Genomic DNA, 19700 nt, shown 5'->3' on the forward strand with positions numbered 1-19700 from the left:
ATCTTTTAACTTTTTTTTCTGACGTTTCACGTATTTTAATCCGGAAACACCGTAGTTATTGTATTCAGTTATTCCTTATTAAGATCGAGAAAATACTTACAACGATAACACAGCGATTTCTAATCGATGGCGCGTATTTATTTGTTCTTTATAAATCTTAAATTATCGTAAAATGTAGTGAACATGACATGAATAAAATTGGAGTTTTTTCTACAGTCTAGAACTGTCTAGATGTTCATTGTTATAATATCTTTTATATTCCGAATAGGCGACTTTTCGTTCAAACTGAAATGATACAACGCTATTAAAAAGTAAGTGGTTCTCTGCGAAATCTGAACGCCGTTGGAGTAATTTCCGAGCACCTAGCAATTGAAAATCTGCAAAATGCTAAACATAAATATGTCACTTTCGGTAAGTACCAGATTTAGTGTTAAAGAGTTTGGTAGGATTGGAAACATACGTGCGCGCAAACACACACACACACGGTTGTTGCCACATTAATCGCATTGTACAAAGCCAAAATTGCGTTTTCATTTAATTTAAAATTCGAAAATCGAAATTTTTAGATGATTGCAATACCTGTTTTTAACAGCTGTATAAGTAGGTGATAAAGAAAAGTAACACCGTGATCTATTATGGTTGCAAAAATGAAACAATCGGTTATATGGAATGACAGACTACACATACCAGAGTGGCTCAATGGTAGGTACTGGGCCCATGACCCAAATGTTAGTAAATTGAAACCACTCTTTGCTAACCGTTTCATTTTGCTACTTTCTCCATTGAACATTGTTCATCAATTTCTTCATTTCAATTTCGTAGCACAGCGGAAACTACACAGTTTTGCTTTTGTTAAGTTCGAAACGAATGGAACCGACGCCGATGTGCTAATTAAAGGTCTTGTTTCTTTCGTTATTCGTCAGACGACGAACGATTGCTGTTGCAGCGAATATATTATAGTTTTAGAAACAATTTCAATTGAAATTGTTATTACTATTGTGGAAAGGAAAAATTATTTTAGTTGTTAATTATTTCATAACAATAATAGTCTATCTTTATTTATTCGACTTCTCCCTCATAAGAGGGAGGAAGAAAGAAACACAACATCAATAGGTACTCTTAAGAGAAGAAGTATCATATACCTGCTACAATGAATAACTTTGTACTTTAAATAACAACGTATCCATATACGTAAAGTAAACTTCATTATTATACAAAATTCATTAAAGGAGACGCTGTATTATCAGTTGCCCGAAATTCCATGGTTTAGCAGTAAGAAAGAATCGAAACAGCAACTAATTGTTTAACATAAGCAACAAACACCTAACAGATTTAGTAAAAACTACGAATAAAAAACTAGCATACTTAGAAAAACGTTTTTGAATATGAAATAGTCTTTGTGGCTTTCACTTTTCTGGCTGATATGTAAATACGTATAAAAAAGAGAAAGTACGGTGTGGAAATCGTTTCAGAATTGATTCAAAAACTTTTTGTAAATCTTTAGGTTTTGTGACTTCTTCAACAATAAAACACAATAAAAGGCAAAAAGTGTTCAGTGCATATATATATAACATATTATCTATTTAAAGATATATATACAAATTTCTACTCGTAAGAGAAGAAGTATCATATACCTGCGTACAATGAATGACTTCGTACTTAAATAACATCGTGTACATATACGTAAAGTAAACTTTACTATGATATAAAATTCATTAAAGAAGACGCCCTATTATCAGTTGCCTGAAATTTCATGGTGTAGCAGTAAGTAAGAAGCGAAACAGCAAGTATTTCTTTAAGGGTAGCGGACAATGGGTAATTACTGAAAAAGCTAACTCGCGGTAAGAATTGTCACGTGTGGGGGAAAATGGCTTGGGAATTATTATAATAATAAATTTCGTTGAGAAAATATGCTTCGACTGGATCTGGATTACAAAAGTTATTACATTTTATCCCGTGAGAAATCTTGTATATATAGTCGTCGATTGTTTTGGACTCGGCTGAATTTGTTGCACGAGAATATCGCTGATGTACTGTACTGTAAAATCCATCGGGTCCGCCCGACCGATTATATCGATAGTTATTTAAAATTAGCGAATAGAAAGAGCTTCCGTGAAAAATTATCATTTACAATAAATTCGAAACTGGTCCCTCGAGGCAAATAAATTTTCCAACTACGTTAATCGAGTAAAACTCCGGCATTTGCGTGATCGTGGAGGAAATTGGAAGTGTCCAAATATGGTGTAATCAGTTCCCAGTCGCTGAAGATTGTGGACCTAGTGCAATTCATCAGTGAATGCAACAGGTGTATGGTCCATACGCCCTAATTCTTGGCCAGGTTAAGGTATAGGCAAAAAAATTCGGGAAGAATTGACAAGCACGAGAGACATACAACAGTCGGGATGCCTTTTTTTATACTCTTTCTGCCCTGTTGGCACTAAGAGGGCCTTTTACAGCAAGCCCATTATGGGTTCGGTCAGGCCCACAATGGAGCGACCGGGTGGTGAGGGACGGGGCCCGACATATCCGAACGGATCACCCTCCGAAAATTTCCTGGGGATTCCTTGATCCGTCCCTATTCGATCCCGGGTTCCCCAGAGCGATGGGCTGCCACCTTAACCCGTGAGAAATCTTGTATATATAGTCGTCGATTATACAAGAAAACCTACTAATGCTCGGCCATCCGGCATTAGTAGGTTTATATCATAGAAGGATAAGTGTCTGAGCATTTGGGGTAATTTCCGTTAAAATAAAATGTTTAAATTCTGTGCTATTGCTTTTGGCTGGTTATTTATTAATCCACTTCTATAACTTGACTATTCTTGGGTTTGAAAAATAGAAAAATTGAAGAATATAAGAAATTCTGGTGCGATTAAAAATTTTTAATGAATATTTTTATCCGCGTTTTGCATAAAAAATTAATTTTAATTGTTTTGAGAAAACTAATGCAGCGGAACTTTAAACACTATTCCAATCACATCAATTGAATCGGAAAGGGCATTCTCGGTGGCAAGACTTTTCATTACTAAAATAAGAATTAGAGTGAGTTATCGGAGTATTGACCATTTTTGCTTTTTAAAATCTTATAAAAGTTTGCAATATTTTGTATTATATTTTATTTAAAAAACGAAAATTACCTTCTAAATTAGAAGTTCATTTTTTTAATTTTTAACTCAATTCAAAACATTTTTTTTGTTGTTGTTGTATGCAGTTTCCAGCAAACTTTAATTAATTTTTTTCTATTTGTGAAAATTTCTACGTTATTTAAAGGTAATTTTTATTATAGGCCTATAGACCTTACACAGCATTATTAATATGATTTTGGAGGTTACAGAACTTTAAAATTACTTTAAAAAATGGAAAATAATTATATCATTTGATTTCAAGATATTTTGTATACCTTAAAAATAATTAATTCTATCCCGGGATTTCCTGGGATCCCGGGAAACAGTTCACTTTTATCCCGGGATCCCGGGACAAGCAAAATACCGGGAAATGAGAAACCCTAAACACGAGTAGTTACTTGACCGTAGGTTCGCGACTTGCCAGCGGGCTGGCGACCTGGAGTTTTCAGGTTTCCTTCAGGTTTGTAACATCTAAATAGGGGCCAATTTTTCATAAAAAGTTCTCCCGGGAGACATTCCTCTCGACAAATGGCTTGCGAGTCGCGTTCCCGTATGCAAACAATAATAATAAAAAACTGTATTTAAAAAATTATTCTAATTTTGAAATGAATTATAATTATAGTTAAATATTAATGCATTTATTAAAAATATAATATATATTAAATATTAAATTTCCTTTAAAATATTTCCTAAAAGTTGTGACGTACGCAATATGGCGGAAACGGGAATATGTTTGATGTTATCTTAAGTTCTACGTGGATAATTTGATATTTTTCATTAATATTGTACGTAAGTTTTTATTATAAATCCTTTAATAACGTGTTAGAATATATGGTCGGCTAATTAAATTAATTTGAAAAAAAGATAATAATTAATATTTATTTATTTATTTTGTAAACACTTGACTCATATTAACTCATGTCTGCTTTATTTTCAGTAAAGTTTATGCAAACATTTAAATTGTCGAATATAATTTTTGCATGAATTTGAAATTACTTAATAAATAAATTTCCAAATTTAAATACGTATGTATCTGGAAGACTTCATTATTTGGATAATTGAAGAAGTTCATGCCATATTTATGAAAATATATGGTAAAATAGAAATACAATGCTAATTGGTTTCATGACATGCTTTTCAGGCTGAGATATAGAAAAATGGGCATTCTAACACCATATTATGTGTGTTGTTTTTTACAATTACATTTAATTTTCTACTAAATTTTGTTGTTTTTTTTTTTTTAAATATCTCTTAGTAGAATTTTATGCATTTTTAACACTTAATTATTGCCACATGTTTGACCTGAAGTGTCACAGTAGTTTACTAACAATACAATGAAAAGTGTGATGCATCTGCAGCTGAGAATGTTTTTATTGCATTGCAAACAGCTTCATTTACTGTAATTAGCTCTGTATAATCTTACATGACTCTGGTGCAGGAGATCCTGAATTGTCTGTCATAAGAATATTTATATGTGATTTACCTGTCTCACTATAACTCATGTATTAATGCTCAAAAATATTTTATTCATAAAGGATTTCTAAGTAAACATTTTATTTGATTTTATTACAATAAACTGCAATTTGTAATCTGTAAGGAATGATTAAAATTATTGGCTTGGTCACACTGCAGTCGTGTTAGTGACATGTACTATGTCCAGTGTGTGTCAAAGCAAAGCCGATGTTCTAACTGTATGATTAACTAGGTATTTGTTGTATTTGGAATTATGTGTGGTACACATATTGTGATGATATTGTTTCTACCAAATATGTCCATATCAGATAAACATGCATTGTCCTGTGTTTTGGCTGCAGAAGGATATGAACTGATGGTTGTTCAATTGCAAATGGTGAAGATGTTTGGGAATACAGGCCTTTGCACACCATTGTGGAATGATGTGCAAAGTTCCATGAAGATTGCAACAATACACACCGTGAAGATTCTGTTGACAATGTTGTCAAGTAGAAGTAAGAAATCCTTAATTGGGAGCCTCTGGAACACTCACTGTAAAGTCCAGATCTCTTGCTGTGAGATTTTCATATCATTGGTTTTTTGAAAGGATGATGGTTTCAGTTGGATGTGAAGAAGGCTGTATCAGACTTTTTATGCAACAGCCTATCTGATAGAAATTGCATTGTTCACCTGGTTCATCAATGGGATAATTTCTTTAATGCAGTGGCAGTTTTTTCTAAATGGAATGAACCTATTTGACCATCCCTTAGTAACAATTTACAAATTATTGATTATGCAACAAAAAACTTTGTATCATTAATAAATCTATGTATATTACATACAATATTATTAAAAATAATTATAGCATAATTGATATTTGTAAAATTGATTATTGCTTTGAAAATATATTCCCTTAGATTTCAGGCAACTCCAAAAAACTGCATGATTTATTCTTTAATGAGTAATTAAATTGTGAAATATAAGATAAATTCTAATTTTTTTACAGTGTTTGTTAGCATGTAAGAATTCCCAACTAGTTCCTATTGATCCTTAACTGTAATATGTTGTATTAGAATTCATTTATAGATTGCTCACTGTAAAATCGACTATTTTATCTTTTACCATTTACCCAAAAAGCAATTCATCCTATTTTATTATTTAAAAAAGTAATAATGTCCTATAAAATAAATTGGACTAGGTCTGTATTGATCTTTTGAGTTTAATATAAAGCATCTTACATTTATATACAACTGACATTTTATTTCTAAGCTATTAGAAATTCTCAATTTATTAGGTATGAAGTCAAAATGTGTAACTATAATTTCACAAAAAATTTAAATTTTACAAACTAAGGTAATTTTGAATTATAGGCAGTTTTATCAAATCTTGTATTTACATTAAGTTTAAAATATCCATTAAAATACAAAAATATGTACTGTTTTATAATTAGTGCTGAACACTAGAAAATTTTGTATCCAGGTAAGCAATATAATTTGGATGCAAAATGCTGAAATTCATGTAGTTTTTTGGACTTCTCAACAACATACAGTATTAATTTAAGTTTTTCTGTTATAATTTAACAAATGTAAACTGTGGAATGGTACAACTAACTATTATATTACTGTGTATAAAAATTAGCAAAATGTTGACTTCATATGTGGGCATGATTTACCAAGAGTTATTTTCGGGAGAATGAACCTAAACAAGAATTTGTGCAACATAGAAATTCATTGAAATCTTAGGAAATTTATTTTGTAAATGCATTATTAATTACCACACTAAATAACTTTTTGATTTATGTCAAGTATGAAGAACCAATTTATGGACATAAATAAGGTTGAAGTTAAATAAAATTTCTAATGAAAACTCATATGTACTGAATGAAAAAAAATTTTTTATTTACGAATCTTCGGGCCAGTGTCCTAACACGCTCATTACGCCTAGCACCTTGTTTACAGAGGAGACTGCAAAAGAGGCACATCCCGGCTGCATGGTAGTCTGGGTCGTAGGCACCCGTTACTTGCATAGTAAAAACGTCAAACAAAAATTAACAACTGAAAATGTTTGAACATATTAGGGGGAGTGATGATATTAAATTTTGGTGGATAAAGGTCAAGGGATGGGGAAATAGAGGGGATCATGTGTCATATCTTGAGTGGGGTCAGACTTAATGAAGATTTTACTTTTTATTAGCATTTATAATTTTTTTTATAAAACTTGTCTCTATCCTCAAAATTAAGCTTTTTGCCATTTTACAATAGTTCAGTTAATGCTTCTTAAACTATGGGTTGTGACCCCATTTGGGGGTCACTTAGCGAAATTTTGGGGTCGCGAGATTTTAATGCAAAATATTGAAAATAATTTGTGAGTTTGAAAATGGCAAACTTTGTGTCACTTCTGGTGCAACGAGACAATGATTCAGCAACACTGATTGTAGTGTGAACTAGTGTAGTGTTGTTGCTTTTCAGTGTATTCAGTTGTCTCTGTTCCATTGTAACACAAGAGTGAACTGTGGTAGTACACCATTATTGTTTTTGCAAATTTGTATATATCTTCATTTTATATTTTTTTTGGGTCACGAAAAAAATTACAATCATAAATGGAGTCGTGAATAAAAAAAGTTTAAGAAGCCCTGCAATAGTTAATAAAATAAGTTTTTCATGAAATATAACAGATGGCACTACATACAGTTTTAAATGTTTTAGCCAGGAAAGTTACACAACTTGTTTCTTAATTTTTTTGCATTATAAGTTCATATTATTGTAAAATTACTTAAAGCAGACAGGATAAATCATGACTTCTACACAAATTATTTTAATGCTAAAATAAAATTTTTACTGACAGTTACAGATCATTTTTAGAACTTAAAATTACATGCTAATTTTTACAATTTTATTTCAAAAAAATTTTAAGTAAAACTTTGAAATTAATATTAATTGTTTATATGAAGAAGTATAAAATTAACACAGAGGGAGTTGCCAAATGCAAGGGATTAAGTTTCCTAGGGAATCATGCTGAATTTTTAATATCCTGTAATATCAATTTGCAAGTTTAAATTGTAAAATGTTTTAAAATTTAAAGACACAATGTTAGGCAAAATTATGAATTTGGGAGAACAATCTATAATAATCCTAATAATCTAATATCAATAAAATTTTTTTGAACTTTTTTTTAAAACCCCTCACAATTATGTTCCACATCCTTAATTTGAATGTAGGTTTTATGAACTAGTATGAAAATGAAAATAAAATACAAGCAAATATATGCTATTTAAATGTTATCATTATCAATTTTCATTTTGATGATGATGATCATTTTGGTTATGGTAACTAAAAAGTTAATTTAGATAAGAGATGGTGCTTAATGTCTACCTCCAGTAGCAAATTACTTAGTATTAATTATTAAAATTAGCAGATTTACAGCCTGAGTATTTAAGGCAATTGTTTGGCTATGTATCTATAAAAGAATTAAAAAACTGCTTTTTCTCTTTTCCAAAATCATATTGTTTTCAGGTCTGTGTAAATTATTTTTACATATAATAAAATGTCTTATTTTAAATCTTAATAATTTGGGGATTCTAAAAGAATTTTTTTTCTAATTAATAATTTTAGCTAATTAAAAAGTTTAGTTTGCAAAATTGATCTTTTAAAATTTGAAAATGATAATTCATTAGAAATAACAATTAAAAACAGCNAAATGACGTCACTTACGTGACGTGACGTCACGTCACGATGAGGAAAACCATTTTGCACTCGACAGTACATGCATAATCAATTATTCAGGTAATGACTGCATATGCATGCTCAGGTAACCCAATACAAAAACAGATACTTGATATTCAACACTAATTATAATAAATATTTCAACACTTATACTGTTTAGCAATGCAATATAATTAGTATTATTTAAACCATCTAAACTTATATTTTTTACATGTGAATGTAAATTAAATAAGAAAATTTAACATTGTAAAAACATGTAAACAGATAATAAAAAATATCTTCTTTTATTCGCCATGTCCAATCATCAGGAACAAACTATTGTGCACAGCAGAGACAACCTTTCTTTAGAGGCTATGCCTCTGCCAAATTATGTAAAACAGTCTAAAATGTCCACAGGTGACAATCCCTTCACAGTTAAAAATATAATATTTCTTTGTAAAATAGGGTAAAATAGTGTTTACAGTATTAACATCGTAAAAACACATAAGTAGATAATAAGATATTTTTTACTGTAAGTAATAGATATGTATTATGTCAATGGTGTAGTTTTCTTTATATTCTTTTAAAAGGTCAATTTTTCAAAGAAAATATTTTCTCAAAAAATTGATGAAATGGACATGGGCAAATCACTGTAGGGAATTTGGATGCACAATCAACGAAAAAAGTGTAAAAGTAATCCATAGAGAAAAAGACAGTTATCTATGAAAATTCAAAGAGCACTTTGCAATTGTTAATAAAAACAAAACCATAAACCTAAATGATGGAATGGAGGTTGACAACGTGTGGGAGGAAATGGGAGGAGCTAAAGGGAAAGAAAACAAAGAGGGGAAAACGTCTAAAAATGCCTTAAGGGACATAACATCAACACTGGGCAGATGTATGTCTAAACATAAAACAGGTTAGTTAACTATTGTGTAAATATATCCAAAATTGTTGTAATTTACTGTAATAACAAAATGTAATAATCAAATTTACCAATTTATAGAAATGTAAAACCTGAAGAGGGGTGCAAGTTACACAAAAATATTGCACCTGAAATGCATAGTAAATAAGTAAATAAAGAATATGAAGATAAGCTTTTGTCTCTGATTAAATGCGGTCCAGGCAAAAAAACAGCAGTTATTTCCGTGGAATTAACCCATAAAGTTTCATCAATTTTTTGAGGAAATATTTTCTTTGAAAAATTGACCTTTTAAAAAAAGATATTTTTTATTATCTGTTTACATGTTTTTATGATGTTAATACTGTAATTCCACCAGCCCTATTTTACAAAGAAAATTTAAATTTATAAGTTTAAAATAATAATAATAATGGTTAAATTATTTATTTATTTAAGTAAAATAAAGTGTAAATGTTTTAGCTTAGTTTATCAAACTTAAAAGCACCAATGAAATGTCCATCTAAACTCTTGAAATTCTTTGTGAAATGTTATGTACTGTACATGTAATAGACATACATACATACATACAGTACGTGAAAGACATCAACCATACACAAGGTGTTGAGCCGGCATCAACCATACATGGTAAAGGAAAGGGGGGGAGAGGAGATAGACAGTAGAGAAGGGTAGGATCCCACTGAATGGCATACATATGGCTACTGTACCCTCTATGTTTGTTGTTGGCATACAGTTTTTAGGATGCAAGGCCGTAGTCCTCCGAAGGGTCTAAAAGAAAACCTGAGTGTACCGAACACCAATAATTGAGTGCAGCCATGAATAGCTAAGTGTAGAAGTTAGTGCCAAGTGGCTGTTAGTAGAAAGACTTATATCTACTTAATACTAATAAAACTGAACACGAGCGCAAATCTCAATACTATTAACAGCTAGACAGGCAGTGTGAAAACAAATGAACTCAATGACAAACTAGACAAGATGAACAGACCAACAGAAGACAAATGAGCAAGTCCCCAAATTATTATTATTATTATTTTTATTATTATTTATTTTAAACATTAATGTCCTAACTAAGCTAACTTACCATAACCTAGGACAAACCTAACCTGACCATTAAAGCTAACAACCCTAGTCTAATTTAACCTAATCTATCATAACCTAACTGGAAACCAGCTAAGAGTCCTTAATCTAACTTACAACTAGGACTAACTTAAACTAACCAAATTTAGACTGAAAAGAAAATGGAAAATAAGAATTAAAATACAAAGTTGAAAGGCAGCTATATACCGACAGTTGAAACAAAGCAAGGGAAAGCTAATTGCCATCCATGCACTCAGTATGCATGTGAATGAGTTGGTGCGGGTTGCAAAGCCAGTTGTACCCTTCAAGAATAGTAGTTCTCATTAAACTATCCCTAATGTGATTGTAATGTACCTATTGCAGCAAAAAAACTAAGTGAAGTGGTGTTTGGTCCTCCTGAATACCACAATCACATTGTGGATTGTCCCCAAGGTTAAATATATGCAAGTATTGCTTAAAGTTGTATCTTGTAAGTAGCTGAGTGAGGGTTTAACTAGGGTAAAAGTGGCAAAGAATTGCAATAGTGTCAGCCTTGGGGATGAAAGTGTAGGTGAGCCTACCAGTGGTGCCATGGTCCCAGCTGTCTTGCCAGAGAATGAAGATTTGCTTCTTGATGTGATTGTTGATGTACGAGGTAGGAATGAACTGAAAGTACTAGTGACTGAAGACTTTGCAGCTTGTTTGGCAAGATGGTCAGCGGTCTCGTTGCTGAGAATCCCCGCATGACCTGGGACCCATTGGAAATCCATTCTAATGTTGTTGTCTACATGTCTGAGAATGTGGTGCATGTGATGGACGAGTTTTAAGCGGCTATCAGACTTCACAATCCTATGTAAAGCTGTCAGAATAAATGCAATAGTGTAAATAGTGTCTTTTGACCTTCCTATGCCTAATGTGAATTAAGCTCATATAAATAGCTAAAGTTTCCGCCTATACTATTGAGCAGTGTGTACCTAGACAGAAGCAAGCATTGTGAAGCTCCCGGAGTAAACTACAAAAGGAGCCCATCTTGAAATTCAGTGTAAATCCTAAACATGGGATGATCACCTGGATTTTCGAAGTAAACGTCAGGCAAGCTGGTGGGAGGGGTGGTAATCGTAAATCAGAAGGGTATTTTTGTCGATGCTGAATTATCATCATTGATCAAGGTCAAACTGGGGGGTATCTTACCTATTCTAATCATTTTGTTGACATCCGAGTCACTATAATCTCGCCAGGGTAAGGTGACGAGATTTTCCTGCCAAATAATGTGTTTAATTTCTAAGTCAATAAGGGTCAACCCTGGCATTACAAAAGGGCACTAGTGTGTGTGGTCCTATAAGTCTTACAAATGCGGAGAGCAGTAATCCTTAGAACAGATGACAGTTTTTTACGGTTATGGACTTTGGCAGCCACGTGACCCCAGACTTGTACAGCATAGAGGAGTGCTGGTTGAATTTCATCCCTGTAAATAAGCTTAGTAGCATTAGGGCCAAGGCCCCATGTGTTTCTACTTTCTAGCAATACTAATGAGGGCATTGACCATCTTTTTAGCTTTGTGATGTATTTGATGTGGGGGTGTGAAGTTAAGTCTCTCATCTAGAATAACACCTAAATATTTAATTTCCGTTGTTTGCTTTATTCTGTGAGCACCACATATGCCGCCGCTGACCCGGACATTGTGGAGGCCTTCCACCAGGTGAACCTTGTACGCACCATGTCACACACCGAACACCTTAAATGGCTAGAGGCCATCCACATTTATAAATTGACCCTCAATGACAACTGCATCAATTTTAAGGATGAGTTGGTTCTGTTGCCAGCTTGGCAGGCATTGATGGACTCTGAACTTTAAGGTCATGATATGTCAACCAGACGAATACACATGCATCTCACATAACACTTTCTAATGTTTCTTGAATTTCCTTAACAGTTCGCTCTGTCCCATCAGTTATTCTGTTTCACACCTGAAGAAGAACTCATAGCGGTTCAAAAACATTTGTGGTGACCTTTATCTTTTGTTTTTTTATATCATACCAGTTATAGCTTCTAAGAGTGCAGTATTTAACACATCCTGGTGTTTTGTGGTGTAGTTTATAATTTTAATCTTTATTATTATTATTATTTTGAAGTTTATTAGAGTCACATAGTCACAGAAATGCAAAACACTTCACATTGAAAAATAAATTCTGATGAAGGAAAATTTTACACTCAAAAATGGAGACATCATTACATTCATGGGTGAGGTTAGAATCTACAAATATTTAGGGTTCCAGCAAGCCAAATTTACAGAAATACACAAATCAAACAAAGATGTTCAAAAGAATTCAACAACTGATTAAACTCAATACTAACAAAACAGTTGAATGCAAAACACACATTTAAAGCAGTTAACTTCTATATTGTTTCAGCGTACACAAAATATACAATGACTGTACCATAATCACAGACAAAACAATCATTAACAAACAAGAAAATTACATGCATCATAGACATGATTGTATACAAAAAACCCACAACATACAAAATACATAAACTGAAAGAATTAGAAATACTCAGAATTTGTCTATGAAATAAAATACCTGTAGAGAATGAATAGGTTACTTATTGCACCTATGCTCCTTTTTTAGACAAAATTTTAGAAACATTAGGATTTCACATACATTACACTACAGAAGGCTGCCAAACACATCATATAGCCATGCTTGACCATAGTCTGGTATACTGTTAGATGCTGGTATAAGCAAGTAGGATACATTACATCAACAACAAAACAATAATAATAATACTGTAGTATCAATACTATTTTAAGTCATAGTTGATTTTTTTAATATTATATATAAATTGAATATTACAAATGTATTTATTTAATAAAAATATATTCTATGTTAATTATTAAAATGTTTAATATATTTTTTATTTTAGTATTATCAATCAAATAATGACATTAGATTTTAAATATAACACAAAAAGCAAATATAGAAGAATTAAAGAAAAATAAAATACTCAACTAAATGATTGCCGTAATTAATCATGCTGTAAATATGCTATTATTAATAATCAGATATTAAGTAATTTGGTATTAGAGGTAGATGTTAGGTGCCATCTCTTATCTGAATTAATAATTTATTAAATAATTTAGAACTGTCTGGAAGAAAAGAACTTGCCTGGAGTGGGACTTGAACTCCAGATTTGATTAGCTCAGAGCCACTTTCCGTGCAGTATGGAAGTTTCAGGTCCAAGTCTTACTCTGAGCTAGTCAAAACTAATCAAAATAAAATGTTATTTTGATTACCGTATTTTGACGAGTATAAGTCGCACTTTTTTTTACTACTTTTTGGGGCTCAAAATCATGGTGCGTCTTATACTTGACAGGTAACCATTTTTACAGTGAAATTATTTACAGTAGTGGTCCACTCTAGGGACCAACCTGTGCAGTGATCCGTTAACCCCTGGTCCCTCAACTGAATGGCTAGAGTACCTAGATTATCAGAATAGCAACACACGAGTCATTGCCGCCATGTTCTGTTGACTGTCATTGCGTGACCTCTGAGTTTACATTAAGAAATGACGATTACAGTAGATCCCCCTATAAAACCGTTTCCTATAGTTATGATTCCTATAAAAATTGTGGCAGTATCCGTAAACAACGGTAAAAATAACTCCTATAATACGTAAAACGTCATCGGGCAGCCGAACTACTTTCCCGCCGTCCGTAGCGCCACGCTACGGACGTTTAGGCGGATAAATTGAGTTTAGTATCGTCTGTTCATATAATTATATATAAATTAGGTACTGTACATATAATTATATATTAATTATATATAAATTAGGTACTGTATATATAATTATATATTAACTTAATTTATTGTAACTTTATTATAATTAAATATATATTTTTCGCCGTCTAGCGTCACGCTACGGCGAGTTAGGCGACCTATCGTCTGTCCAGTACTGTAATTTTATACATTTCTTGTGAAAGAAACATTTCTTATTTAACGGCCATAAAAATTATTTATATTAAGGATGTCTCCAAAGGTCAACGAAGTTTTCGCAGAAAAATAATATCAGAAATCGCGGCCGCGGTTTGATGCGCTGTTCCGCGACGAAACCAAGCTTTAGCAACGGGCGTAGTCGAACGGTACACACTCGGTAAGCAATCCTACAATTTTTTGTTTATAACGTAGTTTATACGGATTATTTTCAAAAAAATATACGTATTTTGGAAATGTTGAGTCGAATTAGTCTAGAATCGATTAATTTTATGAAAGAAAACCTTTCAAACAGCCGTAGTCTGTAAACTATGATTCCTACAAAATTGATTCATAAAGAACGGAACGTATCTACCGTCTTATAGGGGGATCTACTGTATTTCAGTTTAATAAAGGTGTCGATTCAGCCATCCGTCATATTCTTGAATAAAAAACGAATAAAATGCATCTTTTTAATAAAAAAAAAATGAATAAAATGCATCCGTCACATTCTTGAATAAAAAAACGAATAAAATGCAATCTTTCATTAAAAAATTTTTTTCTAAATTTTCTGTCTCAAAATAGGGGTGCGTTTTATACTCGATAGCGACTTATACTCGTCAAAATACGGTAGTTTTCCACATTATAACTTAATTTTCAGTAATATAATTTAGATAATTGTATATATTGAAGTAATTTAATGATTTTTTTATCCTTTGTTGTTAATATATTTTAAATGATTAATTTTTAGAAAAATTAATTATCTATTATGATGGAGGAAGTTGGTGATGATACTAATGGGGAATCCACGTTTGAATTTGTTGGTGATAAAACTGATGAAAATTTACTTCATTCAGGTAATAGATATTTTATATTGTTGCAATCTGAGTTAAAATTATTCAAAATGTTGAAATTATAATTTTTAAAATATTTATTAAGAAAAAGATTATATTAACAAGAAACATTCAAAATTATTATATTTAATAAATTATCCCAATATCATTTAATTTATATATTCCTAACAAAGGAAAAACTATTAAGTTAAAATAAATTATGTAATTTGTCAAAAATGGAAAAGGCAATTGTTGTATGATGGATTCAAAATACTAATTATTGGAAACTGACCTGATATTGTTTGTTGAGTTAATTCTGATCAAAAAGTTCTAAAGAATTGGGAGCTGGCAAAGCATCAGATCAGTTTTTAAAAGTTCAGCTGTTTAAATCTGTCAACAATTTATTTCTATCTTAGCTATTTTGCTATGTAATCTATATTAAATATATAGCTTGAATTAGGTTACTTCATTTCATTCACATCCACTTAAAATTCATTATGTTTTCATAACTTATAAGTTAAGCATAGTTACAAATTTGGACTTGATTTCATTTTAATCTAGTTAATATTCAAAATCAGCCATAAATTACAAAGTTTTAACTGTAAACATTCAAACTAATAAAACAAAGAAGTGCTTGTTAAAATTTTTAAAGAATACAATTTGCAGTTTATCAAATATTTATCTAAGTATGTGATGTGGAAATTGTTTTAAAAATAAAGCAGAATGTAGAGTACAACACAACAAAATAATACATGTAAAAGATGATATGAAATTTGCAAATAAACCAAAATAATTTTCAAAAATTAAACTGATAAAACTTGGCTATCAACTTTTGAAATTTTAATTACTTATTTTTAATTAGATCTTGATTTTTATTTTTTCAAAAACATATTGTTATAATAGACAGTAAGATTCTGCTTAACACTGCCTCGATTAACGCTATTTGATATAATGCGGTCTGCTCGAAGCCTAAAAAAGCTCAAAATTTATGCTGATTCAAATTATCGTGGCATTTCATTGATTCGTACATAATATGATTACAGTAATACTTTGAACTTATGCGATAGGTGGGACTGAGCGGTAACCGCGTAAGTTGGGATATAATTTCGCATATAAATACATACAAATAATTTTTAATTTGTGTCGGAGACTAAAGAAAACAATAATTTAGAAAAAAATGTTTAATAAAATCTTAGATAATACATATGTATAACAAATTAGGCCTATATTATTTATCAATTTTTCACATTTACTTGATTATTACGCCATAATTTTAACATTGTTTCCATCTCAGCGATAATACTGTGACGTTTATGAATAATGCTTGAATTTAAAGATTGAGCATTTTTCACTTTTATAATTGTTCTGACCGACAATTCCAGTAGATCAAACTTCTTTGCCAATTCACAAATTTTCATTTTTGTATCGAAGTCTTTAATAATGGGTATGTTCGTAGTCAAACGAGTTAAACACGTTAGTAACGAATCGTTTGAAAAGTCTAACGAAATAGGAATAACGATGACGTCATTCTCGTTTAACTTGTTCGACTTTACGAACATACCCAATGTTAACTTTACATTAGAAATATAAAGTTTTTCTTTTCTTGTTTGATGCAGAATAATTAGTTCTACTTCGTTTGAATGACATAGTAGAGTCTTTCAAGTCTCCATAGATATAACAAACACAGAAATAAATAACACAAAATAAATTGTAGCTATGTGTGGATTCTGCGCGACACATCTGAACATGTAAGCTGAACAATAGCGTGGGGGAAGTGAGTGATCAAGGGTTGTGTGGCGCTCAAACAAAAGGTGAATCGACAAGATTTGAAAATCGCGTAACTCCGAGTTTGCGTAAGTTGGGGTATTACTGTATTTACAAACACAAACCAATCAGCAAAAGGTGGAAATTTGTTGTAGCACTGTACTTCCCTTAAATCTATGTTTGTTTCATGCAATTTTGGAAAAAAAATATAACATCATGGATGCCATAGGAAATATTGACTTCGCTTGGCAAGAATTAACTGATAAATGCATGAATGAAGTGTGGAAGAAGTTATGGCTGAAGATATCCAAGAATACTCAACAAGAAGAGCATATCGCTGTATTGTTAGATTGACAATTTGGTCAACCTAACAATACAGCAGGACTAGGAAGATGGCTGGATGGCTGAGTGGTAAAGGTGGCAGCCTACTGCTCTGGGGAACAGGGACTGAATCTGGACAGGTCAAGAAATCCCCAGGAATTTTTTGGAGGGTGGTCAATTCGGATATGTTGGGCCCCATCCCTCATCACTTGGCTGCCCCATTGGGGACCTGACTGAACCCATAATGGGCTTGCTAAAAGAAGCCCTCTTAGTGCCCAAGAGTAGAAAGAGTTAAAAAAAAAAAAGCAGGGCTAGGAGATGTAGATGAGCAGGATATTGAGGGTGCAGGTTTGTGGTGCAAGCCTTACCAACAACAACCTTTAAGAACTGGCAGAACAAAGAATTCATGTATAACTGGAAAATAGTGATTCTGAAAATGAAGACCCCAAAGAATTTCTCTACAGATTTCCTTAGTAAAAGTAACAATAACTAAAATCATTGATAAAACTGTAGTGAATGATCCAGATTTTGAAAGGAGTAAAAAAGCAAAACGAAGCATTTTGGATGCTATCTTCTGCTACCAACATTTGCTTAAGCAAAGAAAAAAAACAATGAATGAAACTACATGACTTTATTGCAAAAAACAAGAATTTCAGAAAAGCCAGGATCTTCATCACAAAAATGAATTTTACATTTTTGAATGTGTGTGAACTTTACATTTTTGAATTTACTGTGTGAATATGTTTATTTAACATATATTATTATGCAAATTAATATAAAAATAACTTAAAGTAAATTGTTTATTTTTGGTCACGTGTTTTCCTATTTACTCTGTTATTTAAAATGGCCTCGTTTAACACTGTTTCGTTTAGTGCTTCGTTGTCTAGGAACGCATCCCCCTACATTAAGTGGGGTCTTACTGTATTTTACAGTAAAGACATAATTACATCAAAATTGTAAACTGCAAAATTATGGACTATATTTATATGTATTACGTTGTGTTGTATTTATGATTGATAAATGATTATTTTCATTACTTTTATTTATTTTTAATCAATTAAATTATGGAACAGTTATGGTTACATAATTCTCATTAATGTATTTCTAAAAGTGAAGATTGAACAGTGGTCTGGCTAGAATAACTCGTAATGCATTTCCTTCTTAATGGAAGTTCTGGATTTAGTCCTGCTCCAGATTGATCTTCCAAACTTTTCAAATTATTTGATCAAATTCAAAATTAATTTTTATTGTCAATCCTAATACAAGATGGCAATATAATATTATTTTAATTAAGGTCAAAATTAATAAAAAGCATGAATGTTTTAATAAAAATTGAACAAACATTTCTATAAAATCAATGAATCATTGAAAAATCAATATCTACTTATGTCTTTACAATGATCGAAAAGTTATAACAGTTTTTGAAGTAAATAATAATCTTTTTACTTTTCTTGTCACAGCAATTACAGTAATACCTCAGGATATGAAAGCTTCAGCATATGAAATTTTCAGGATATGACATGAAATTTGAACATATTTTTGCTCCACGGTACAAACAAAAACTCACCATACAATGTTACATTAGTTTGCAGTGCAATCGCCATGATCACGTGTTCCTTCTGTTCATTGGTCTCAGTCTGCGTGCTTGCTTTTTTTCGTGAAAGGATCTCGCTCGATAAAGAAAATCTTGAGGTATTATCAGAAAGTGACTGATTTTATTGAAAAGAAATATACTGAAAAGGTTCACACTGGCCTATTGCTGCTCAGTTTTAATGATATTTGTCTTTTTAGAAACATTTTAAAAAGTAGGCAGTCTCTTTGGATAGATATTTTACCAAGCGACCTCTATCCAGTGAAAGTGCCAGTGGAAGTGAAGGAAAGAAAGCAAAAAGCAGTGAATAAAAAATTTTAAAAAAAGATATAAAACAGAAAAGATAAAAAAATTAGTGTAAAGTTATTTTTAACTTATTGTTACATTATGTTATGTAACTTAAGTTTTAGTATCATTTCCCTTCTCCCTCTCCTCTGCTACCAGTTTACACCTCCACTGTCATCTATCCTCAAAGGTAAAGTGCAAATAAAACTACATTTTTTTTTATCAATTATTATTCTATTATTTATACATTTACAACTACAAAATGCATTTTTCAGTGTTTTCCTTACTAAAGTTATTTTTTTTCAATGTACTACTTAGCTTTAATTTGAGTGTATTTTTCATGTTGGAACAGATTATTTGGTTTTACATGTAATCATATGGGGAAAAATGATTCACCTTACGACATTTTCATGATATGATCTCAGTGTAGGAATGGATTAATTTCGTATCCTGAGGTACTACTGTACTAATTTTGGAAACTTCATTGATTTCTAATGGGTTGTTATAACATCAGTGGAGAGAGAAATTAATGATTGAAGAAAAGCTGAATTTTCTTCTCAATTTAACTGCACTAATTAACATACTATGGCTCTTTGTTTTCTATGATTTTACATTTTTACAATATTTATACTATTTAAGAAGTGTTGTTTAATTCTTCATAAATTATATATATATATATATA

At 31.4% G+C, this 19700-nt stretch overlaps 1 protein-coding gene across 2 annotated transcripts in view; it reads left to right on the forward strand.

Annotated features, from left to right (window-relative positions):
- Positions 1 to 3533: 3533 nt before the first annotated feature.
- LOC111639737 (protein PRRC1-like) overlaps positions 3534 to 19700 on the forward strand; it is a 24899-nt gene continuing 8732 nt past the window's right edge. The window contains exons 1-3 of one of the 2 annotated variants that reach the window (XM_023385678.1): positions 3534 to 3585; positions 3822 to 3910; positions 14976 to 15081. In XM_023385678.1, coding sequence (XP_023241446.1) covers positions 14994 to 15081 — 88 coding nt within the window. In that variant the 5' untranslated portion in view covers positions 3534 to 3585; positions 3822 to 3910; positions 14976 to 14993. Of the gene's footprint in view, positions 3586 to 3821; positions 3915 to 14975; positions 15082 to 19700 lie in introns of those variants that run through there. The other variant, XM_023385679.1, reaches the window with a different exon arrangement.

This window comes from Centruroides sculpturatus, unplaced genomic scaffold (genome assembly GCF_000671375.1).
Source record: "Centruroides sculpturatus isolate CEXI.00-Female unplaced genomic scaffold, Cexi_2.0 scaffold1305, whole genome shotgun sequence".
NCBI classification, from domain to species: Eukaryota; Metazoa; Arthropoda; class Arachnida; order Scorpiones; family Buthidae; genus Centruroides; species Centruroides sculpturatus.